General features: G+C 40.2%; 1 protein-coding gene across 1 annotated transcript in view; it reads right to left on the bottom strand.

Moving 5' to 3' along the window:
- Window positions 1-7,073: 7,073 nt before the first annotated feature.
- DNTT (DNA nucleotidylexotransferase) overlaps window positions 7,074-10,502 on the bottom strand; it is a 1,058,258-nt gene continuing 1,054,829 nt past the window's right edge. Inside the window, exon 11 of the mRNA XM_085614981.1 lies at window positions 7,074-7,335. Coding sequence (XP_085471107.1) covers window positions 7,249-7,335 — 87 coding nt within the window. The 3' untranslated portion in view covers window positions 7,074-7,248. The remainder of the gene's footprint in view (window positions 7,336-10,502) is intronic.

The raw sequence follows: 10,502 nt of genomic DNA, 5'->3' as shown, positions 1-10,502 counted from the left end.
ATGCGTGGATGGGCCTCTGCAGTTTCGGTCATGTACCTTGGAGAAAAACAGAATGCCATGCTCACTGTACTATTGTGCTGTATACCTGTACGCATTATATACATATATCTCTGACGAATGCTACCTCAGTACTATATGCCATGATTGCTGTTGATGTGTTGGTTGTAAAATCTAATAAACAAAGTTTAAAAAAAAAAGAAAGGTTTTGAATATTATTTGTCCAAATACAACATGATTCTTTCCAAAGTTCCCCTAAAGATAAACATTAACCCTCATCCACAGGCGAAAGTTGCATAGGATTTTTTAAAACACCCTAAAGTTCTAGACACTACCAAGGCATATAAAAATAATCTAACCTGTTAAATGAGACCAATAAAATATGAATGTTTTCTAGCATTAGAAGAGAGAAGAGCTCACATGTTACCCAAGGCAAATAAAGAAGATACAATCCTAAATTCAAATTATATAGACATCAAAAATTGGAACTATGAGCTTACAAAAGACGAAATCAGTTTAGAAAAAGACAAATTTAGGTAAGCAGTTGTGGACACACGTTTGAAGTTCTTGGAGGACCTGTTCAAACATTTACTGTGGAGGAGGCAGTGATTCCTGGAATTTATTTTGTTTTTGGACCAAATGCACATTTTCAGTTACCTGCAAAGTGGGAGGTGTTTGTTATTTGGCTTAAATGTTTCCTAAAATGTATCATGTAAATAGCATAGATGTTTTAACAATGCCCCCATCTCACAGACATGCATGCAGTACCATTGATGGGACATAATTATTGGAAGACATGTTTGTCGCAATCATTCCTCCAGTAGGAGTAGTGTTGAATGATGAGAAGATCAGAAATGTTTCTTTAGTAGTAGACAAGCTAGCTACAAGTGCATCTGCTACTTTATTAGCAGTTAACACAGAGTTAGTAGCTAGTAGATTAATGGGTTTGCAAGATCAATTAGCTTTAGACAATTTACTGGCAGAAAAAGGTGGGCGGAGTCTGTAAAATATTGGGGTTTCAACATTGTTGTTGATGTATACCTGATGAGCGTAGAAAGATAGAAGAATTCACATGGAAGGCAAAGGTGCTTGGATGATTTACAAAGGAAGATAAGTCAAAAAAGAAAAAGGCAAAAGAGAGAAGAAATAGAAGAAAGAAAGACTAATGCATACAAGATGCTGAAGGAAGTTGAAAATACAAAATATAAAAATGATGAGGATGGAGGGTGCACTCCAATGATTCATTTGTAAACATTTGTGATGGTTTTTGAACCAACAGAGCGGAGAACTGATGCAATAAATGTCTTCATGTTATAAATGAAAAAAAATGTTTAATTGAGAGGAGCAAGAACCTATGCTAATTACATGCATTGCATTTGAGTTTGTAGTGAGTAACCTTACTTAGGCATTGCAGGTATTCACAAGATTTAATAATGTACTAAATTAAGTTAGCCTAACGTTTGATGCCATATTAATGGCAGCTTAATGGTAGCATAGAAGGGCCTGTTTTTATCTTTTGCTGCAGTTGCTGGACCTTCCAGAAGCCTGCTGTTAGCTAGTGAATAGACTTTTGTTTTATATCAGACAACTGATAGTGAGGCTCCCACTGGAATGAGAGGAGACAACAGGAAGGATGATTTATTGGAAGAATTGTCTGAACCGCAACATGTGGATGAAGTATCTTTTCAAGCACTTGTGTCAGTGGCTTATTGTGAAGACATGGGAAACTGGAGAGTTCAACTATTCCCAGAAGTTTTCTGAAATCATATTGGATAATTGTAAGCTAAAAAAGGAAACTTGCTACTATCTAGAAAATTGTGTGTTATATTAGTGCTTGTTCTTAGATTAGGGAGAGACACTCTTTTCTCCCGATCCTCTGGCTTTCATGGCAAGAGCACTTGGGCATTACTGAATTCTGTACGCTATTTCTCTTCAAGGGAGGTTTTCCTTTTTCTTTCCACTTATAGAAAGGCTTCATGCTTCTACATTTATTCTCTCATCAGAACACTTTATCAGGTTTCTGAACTGACACCTTATTCTATTCCAATCCAATCAAACTTAGATTAGTAAATTTCATTTATGGAACACGCTTGCTGTGTCATTACAATTTTGACTATAATTCTGACTAAAATTGCATTCATCCATATATTGAAATATCAATTATTGGATTATATTAATTTTTAATGCTGATGCTTAAGAGTCTAATGTTTCTTTAATAGATAATGATCGAAAAGTATTGATTAATAAAATCCTTTAACTCACACAAAATCTCTTCATTGGCTATTACAAAGTTTTTAATGATTTATCTTTTTTAATGATTTGATGTAGATGATTGCTATTTTTACATTCTCTCTGTCGACTAACAAAAGTCCATATGACCAATGGCGGGGGTTATTTAATGATTACATCAGAAGTTTAAGATATAACAAACCCACTCCCTCATAGATGATAATGCAAGTCTTCTAGGGAAAGAAGACGGCACTTATACTACTTACCAAAGTAACACAGCTTTCCCTGCAAGGGTGGCAAAGGCCATTCATCACAGCAGTAGCAGTGGCAGCACTATTACATTCTGGGCTTCTTTGGCTGGGTCTTATCAAATTACATGTCACAGCAATATTCAAGGCAATACATAAGGTCAAGAAAAATAGCACTAAATGTAGTCCAGCAACACAGTGGGTGCTGTTTTTAACTGTCAACTGTCCTTGTTGCCATTAAAATTGTGCCACACTTCGAATTATAAACCTCCAAAACTGTCAGAAACTAAGGGTTTGACATAATTAACGCTGAGGAGTATGCATAGCAGTGCCAAATACCAAATGCACTTGCAGTGCATACCCCTTGGCACCCTTACATATACTGCAACAGTTACTGCAGGGTATTTTGGGGTGTCAAGGGGTATGTACAGTAGTGGCAAATACCAAATGCACTCACAGTGCATACCCCTCGGTGCACTTACATACTCTGAAGTGCCTTTGGTATTTGGCTGTGCTATTTCCTAGGACAAAGTGCAGCCTCGCATCAATTTTTGGACACAAGGGGGCATTTTGCACTAAGAAGATATCTCCAAATGCCCACTCGCGGAATTCCGCAGAATCTTTTGGAATTTTTATGTCATTATCCCAATTTCAACCCCCTTTGTCAGGAACATGGCAGGGAAGTAATTAAGTACCCACAAAATGAAACCTGAAGTTGCAATTTGCTGCATGTGTTCGAAATTTGTAGTCAGAACTAGGTCTAGGAGATATTTAGAAAAAAAGCGGGAAATAGCTTGCATAAAATATAACCACAAGACTCAATGGAAAGAAGCCAATCAATCTAAATTAATTGTCAGAATGGTTTGTTAACAGAATATCATTTACTAAATATTGTCTGACAAAAATAGTGTGTCATAAACATTGATTACAAAGGTGTTTCCCCAATGGAGTTAATAACAGATGATCTGCACCCAATTTAATGGTGTTTGTGTAAATAATATTTAGAACACAACATTTATGTCACACAATATTTTGTCAGGGAAATTATGACATACAACTGACACAAGTACACAGATGGGGACCAGTGCTTTAACTTTTGGGTAGGGTCAAGATTCAATTTTTCATGTTTCATCGGTAGAGGGAACGTTTTAAAAGCTTCGATGAGAGCTGGATTGGTCACTGTAATATTTGTTTTGGTCACTGTTTATGATTCAGAGGTAGTAGCACCTCTGCCAAACAAGAAGCTAAATCAAAGAATAACTTTCACTAGTGGGATGCAAGGTTTGCCTAAAGGCTGGTTCCTTGCCTAACTCTATAATCATCGTGCTCCAGAAAGCATCCTGGTGCTTCCCTTAGATATGAAGTCACTTAAAAATGATTTCAGTGAAGTACTTCAAATTGAAAGCATCCCAATCCATCATATGGTCATCCAAATGAGAAATCTTCAAGACGCCTGTTGATTTTACAGGATGCAAGGCATGTTATTCCAATCCTGTCAGGTCAGTAGACTTAGCACTAGGTCATCAGCTGTGGAGAGCATTTCTAACTGGAGGTTCTTCCTTTTAGATTGAGAATGGATCACTCAGTCTCCCCGCACGTCTTGGGGCACTCATATTTGAACTACAGGCTGATTCATTCTTCTGCTGTCAGTATTTGATCCCAGCCCAGTGGTTGGTCGGCATAATAATGCCAAATGAAAGATCTGTTTTGTATTTGTAGCGGAAGCCACAGTGTGGGTGTTGCATAGTCATTTATTTGAACTGTAGTGACAGCTAACTCAATTTCAGTTGTTGTTGTGAATACTGGGCCATATCATGATCATATCCTTTCAATGCCTTCATATGAAACCACTAGTTTTCCAGTTGCTAGCGCACTTGATTCTCAAAGCATACTTTTATTTAATCATTTTAGTCAAGCGTTTCAGAGCTTGCTATGGAGAACTATTATCAAGCAGGAAGTGAGAGTTTATCCGCTTTAACTCATGCCTTAAACACACAGAAGACCATAGACAGAGAAAGCACAATGGCGATGAAACTGTAAAACTAGGGAGAGCTGGAGTTATTGCAGCAGTGGCTGTTGCTCATTTAAAGAAGCCGATATCACACGAGTGAGTGAAAAAAACAATAAAATCACCAGGGTATATCTGAACTGCCAAAGGATATACATTATGAGACCCTGATGCTCTAGGTGGCACAGATTTTGCAGTGAACAAATGCTAATATAATGATCGTGATGTTGGTCCTCATCAGGGCGCTGGACAAATTTATAGTGAATTTCCAAAATGAAGAATTTACCAATGCAAGAAGATTCAGTGGCAAAGGCTTCATTCAAAACAATTTGTGACCGGATAGGGCACTCAGTTTTTTAATATCTTCTCATGGTAAGGGTTCAGATTAGGAGCACTGTTATGTACACTGGCTCCAAATACTAATGGCTTCAGGGTGGATTTCCTTGTTGTTACCTTAAACCACTGCGCTAACATCAAATGGACAGCAGGTTGGATTTTTTCTCAGTCATCAAGTAAAAGGACCTTTACACAGTGGAAGCTCTGGTGCTTGTCATCTTTTATCATCCACAAGGGACTCTTCTGCATCCACTGGTTGCTCATTTACTGATGGGATTTAAGCTGCTTATCTCCTTTTAAGTAATCTAAAGGAATCCATTCAAACCCCATTGAGTTTCCATCCAAGCTCCTAAACTATAAGGAATTGCTTTATACATTTATTTTTTTGATTTGTAACACACTGGTTTGTCCGATGGTAGCAATTTCTTATCACTTTTTGCAGTGGTCATCAAAGTTGCCTCCATGAAGTGGTTGGGAGAACACTTGTATTTCGTTTACAAAAAGCGAAATCTCAGGATCCCTTTGTATTCCTTGATACTTCCTAAGTTCTAGCTTTCTTTCACCTTCAGCATCAATTATTCATCCATTCCAGGATGCCCAAAATGCAGTACACTTGGGAACTGAAGGGGTGTAAGTAAAAATACAACTCTTAACTTTTTTTAATTTGCTTTCCTTGTTTGCTGATTTTGGCATAGCCAGAAAAGGTAAAACACCCGCCACTCCCTCACTGAGCAGGCGAGTTAGGTTCCATATTATTAGAGCTTCTCCCACAGCTTTGATTTCTTTGCCTACATTTGTGTAGAGTTCTTCAATCAGAGGAGTTAGCCGGCTCCAAAAGAGCCATGGCATGGACACTATTGTGGGACAGGTCTGGAGCAGTATTTGGGCATTTGGTATCATATTTGAAACCATTTATCGACTTGGGTTGGGACTTTTGCTGTAGGGGACTGCGTGGTGTGGTCTAACAGTCAGTGTCACTGTGGTATTACTGCCCGAGGGGAGTGGTCTTTTCATTCTGTGGTGGTGCATACATTTTAGAGTTGAGTTGTTCAACTGATATAAATGAATTGACTTTGCTACATTCTCATAACATAATAAGGTAACTGAGTGCGAGAGATGGCACGGTTACGCCGAGATTACGCATAATTCTCATAGTGCCAGTTATCGCGCCTTCATCGCATTCTTCCTTACAGCACTCACGTCGTCTGGGAGAAGATTTGTATCTATCACACAGTGGTAACCCTGGGATGGAACAAACAGGAAGTGTAAAGTGAATTTCTCGTGCTTATGTTTGTCCAGTATGGAGGAATAAGGCAGACAGGAGCACACACTCTGGAATGGAAGCCATGGTTTAGATAGCTTTTAGAAGATGTTTCCAGTCCTCACCTAGGGCCATATGTAGGTAGCCTAACATTTACCACTTCATAAATACCGAATTTTACCGATTCGGTATTTATGAAGTGGTAAATGATATGTAGGTAATCCATCGGTAATATTTACCGATTCGGAATGGGTCGGTAATTTAGAATCGGTATTTACCGATTCGGTAATGGTAACTGGCTGCCCATTGATTCCTATGGGCCAGGAGGCCCATAGGAATCAATGGGAAGCCAGTTACCATTACCGAATCGGTAAATACCGATTCGGTAATGGGGGGAGCACAATCAAGGGTGGCAGGGTGTCACAGTGACACCCTGTTGCACCCCTGATTCCTGCATGTGTGCACATGTGGCACACATACATGCCCTAAGGGCATGTATGTCTGCCACATTGCACACTTCAAAGTGCAAAAAAATGCTTTTTTCCAGCTATTCGTCATTTACCACCAACTTTTAGTTGGTGGTAAATAACGAATCCCCACAACAACCACACACTCCCCCTACATATCATTTCAGGATTCGGTATTTACCGAATCGGTAAAATTACCGAATCGGTAATTTTACCGATTCGGTAAATTACCGAATCCTGAAATGTGCCCCCTACATACCAAAAGCCTGAATACCGGTCGGTAACGGGATATTTACCGAAAATCGGCCGTTACCGACCGGTATTGGGCTTCCTACATATGGCCCCTAATGGTTGTGCGTGTCATAGTCTAATCATTCACTAGTACCTAGCAGCTTTGAAAAGTCTGCTGTTAATGGTCGCACTGACTTTCCGGCACGACTCGCCAGTATAATGCAACACACTGCATAATGCGCATACTCGTTTAATATAGTGATGTAATAAATTCATTTCAAATTGTATATGTATTTGAATATTGTTTATTAGCACATCAAAAGGAAATATTAAAATTCAGCATTTAAGCACATCTTATTGTTAGCATATATATAACACGTGGCATTTCATAATGTAAAACGTGTTTAAATTACATGAATGATACCGTACATTTAAAATTGCTAAATGTTGGCAATATATGCTGTTCAGTTACTATGCATTTCTTTCATGGGGTTGAAGGTATTCCAGTCCTAGATGTGCAAATATCTCTTCTTCGCTATCACATTTTATGAACGCCTTCTGAAAAATAGGAGATAACAATGCAGGTTAGAAAAGCTGGGACGCTAAGTAGCAAAAACTCTTTCCTATTGTATTTGACAGAGATTTCACCATCTAAAACCATTTTCTGTCGCATGTTTCAGAGTTCACAATGTAATACCTTTCCCTTATGTATTTGTCAGAACATTCATAATGTAAGTCCCCTTCACATGGTAATTGTTATAGAATCCGCAGTATAAAAGCATATCTTGTGGGATTTGTCTGAGAATTCACAATGTAAATCTCTTATACGAAAAACAAATATCACAGGGGGCAACAATCTGTATGGTACCAGGTGACAATGTGCACACCAACAGGCTAGAACCCTAACAAGCATTGGCAAAGCCAATAGGTTTTGCATATGCAAAATCTATCCTCTTTGTGAATGTTTTTTTGTACATGGTGGACAGCAGTTGACCTAGTGTGCAACATGTCTTAAAGTTAAAAAAAAAAATGCGTACGACTTGGCAAGGTTTGGCCGTGTCATAGCGTTTTTTAAATTACTTTAAGCCATGTTCCACAGCAGCTCAACTGCTGTGAAACATGTTAAAAACACATTGACAAAGTTAATAGATTTTGCATAGGATAAACCTGTTTGCTTTGCCAATGCTTGTTTCATGTACTTTTAGGAAGAACTGCGTGAATCCTCCACAAGATGGAAAACAAGTCATCAACACTAACAACATGAAAAGTGCATAATCTGAATAAAGTGAATTAATTAGGTACACTACGAGCCAAAGGTGCAAAGAAAAGCGGTCTCGGACAAACATTTCAAAAGAAGCCCCTGGACTGTCTCCAAGTTTCAACAAATCACTTAATAGATAGCAGGGATGAAACAAACAACTCAGCTGAGTTAATAAACTGTTGCCCTCTCACCTATAAACCAAGTGAAAGGAAGAGGCCGATGGAATAAACATTTACCTGTGCTTCACATGTTCTCTGGCCTTCTTTGAAAACCAGGACAACAGGAGCGGGCAAGCAATAGACAGTAATATGGATAATTCTATGTAATTTGTGCTTGTCACTGCACAGAGTATCATCCAGCCATGTACTAAGGCGCCACCAGTTTATAAATCATTGAGCAACAGCGTGGGGTCAGAGTTCCTGTCATTTCACTAAAACAACTGAAAGCTGTTTAATGTGAGCAAGGGAGTGGGGTTAAAAGCAGTGAAAGGTGCGATAGTCCCCCGATGGGCAGCACTGCTACAGGAGCCTGGTATATTGTGACCAAGGGAGCACAGTGTGAGCAGGGTACTCGCTCTAAGCAGGCTAGGGTGTTTTGATCATGTCCTAGGGGTCAAAGAGCTGCCCATAAAATGGATTTTTTGCATTTTGTGCTCCCGATACGGAGGTGGATGTAAACAACCAAATAGAGGCAGGATGTGGCGTAACAGCTAGAGCGGCTGTGTTTGAAGCTAGGGAACCGGGTTAAGTTACAGGGGAGGCTCAACAACCTTTGATTCGGGGCAAATCACTTAGGGCCTCATTATGATGGCAAGCAGACTTTAATCCAACCGCCATCCTGTCGGGAACCAAACCAGCCCGACTGGCTGTCTGCAGGCCCGCCATCGGTATTAGGATGTGACCACCTTCAAGGCGGTCGCAATGTGTATTCTTTGTATAGCGGCATGTGCTGCAGGATGCAGCACACGCCGCAATTAAAAAACAAAACACATCTGACATATCCCTGTACTATGTAGCAGGCACCATGTGGTGCTTGCCACATCGTGCAGGGAAATGTAAGGGGCACTAGCCCCCCAGGGCCCATATCAGAGGTCCAGGAGGTAAGGGGGGCCCGCTACAGGCCCCAAGTCCCTTTCCGCCTGTCTTTTCATGGTAGGTTAACCACCATCAAATGGCAGTCAGAAACTGACTTTGTAATCCCTACAGCGGGCACCACCACTATTGTAAGGATTACAGTCTGTCCGACGGGTTCCTTAAGCCCGTCGGATTAGTGTTGGACAGTCTCTCCATCTGCCAACCATCCGCCTGCCATCCTAATGCAGCAGGCGGTCTTGCATGGTCAGATGGTGTTTGGGACCGCCACTGATGGCCTGATGGTGGAGGTCCCGCCACCATCGTAATGAGGGCCTTAATCTCTCTGTGCCTAAAAATGAATGTATCTGTAATGCAGCTGATGCTCAAGTAGGAGTTGCGCACATATTTGTAATAATCAGGCCTTGTGAAGCACTCCAATATATTGTTTCTATGTGGCATGTTCTGCATTTACAGCCATGTTGTTTGCCCAAAAAAAGGACGGGTCTGCCCTTCAGTTTTAATCAAATCATTTAACAAAGCCCACAGAACACTTTCCAACAGGAAAATGGTAAATGACGGAACCCTGGAAAATGCATTATAAGGCTGCAATGCTTAAAGTCAACACTGAAGTGGTAAAAGGGGGCAACCTTTTTGTTAGCCATGACTTATTCCTTTGAATAATCTGGTGGTGTATTGTGTTTTGAAGTAATTTATTGGTACGATGATTAGTGTGCCATGACGTTCAAGGATTTTGTGACAGTTTTGTGTCAGCGAGTCCACTGGATGTCACGGGAGAACATGAATTAAAGGAATATACACAACTTTGCAATGCATCTTTGAAAAATAGCAGGTCGGTGTGGAGATTGTCGCATTCATTTGTTGTCTGTGAGGATGTACCGCGATATTGTGAGGAAGTGATGGGGCATCTCATCCAAAAACTTGGAAACACTTTGAATAACATTTGGTAGTTGTCTCTCTGGGACAATGAGAAATACGAGGTTTGGGCTGAAGCGTGACAGATTTGTGAAAGGAGCGCCTTTCTGTGGAACAGCCAGAGCTGTCGACTTTGGAACTGAGAAATCGGGTTCGAGTCTCATCTGATTAACATCCTATGATTCTGGGCAAATCACTTCATCTCTCCATAACTGAGTATAAACGTGGCATGTAAAGCTCTCCGATACCTTGGGATCAAGTTTGCGCTATACTAAACTGCAAAAAAAAAAAACAACACAAAAAACATATGTGGGTGCAGAAACAGCCTGAAAATGATGAACTCTGATGGAGTGCTGCACTTCAAAATAATAATAAAGTACCTTTGCAGGGGTGCGGACACGTGCCACTGGAAGCAGTACTTGGTCCAGGCTTCATGGCAGGACGATGGAGGCGAGGAA

The sequence above is a fragment of the Triturus cristatus genome, chromosome 1_2 (genome assembly GCF_964204655.1).
Source record: "Triturus cristatus chromosome 1_2, aTriCri1.1, whole genome shotgun sequence".
NCBI classification, from domain to species: Eukaryota; Metazoa; Chordata; class Amphibia; order Caudata; family Salamandridae; genus Triturus; species Triturus cristatus.
This window is presented reverse-complemented; position numbering and strand designations above follow the sequence as displayed.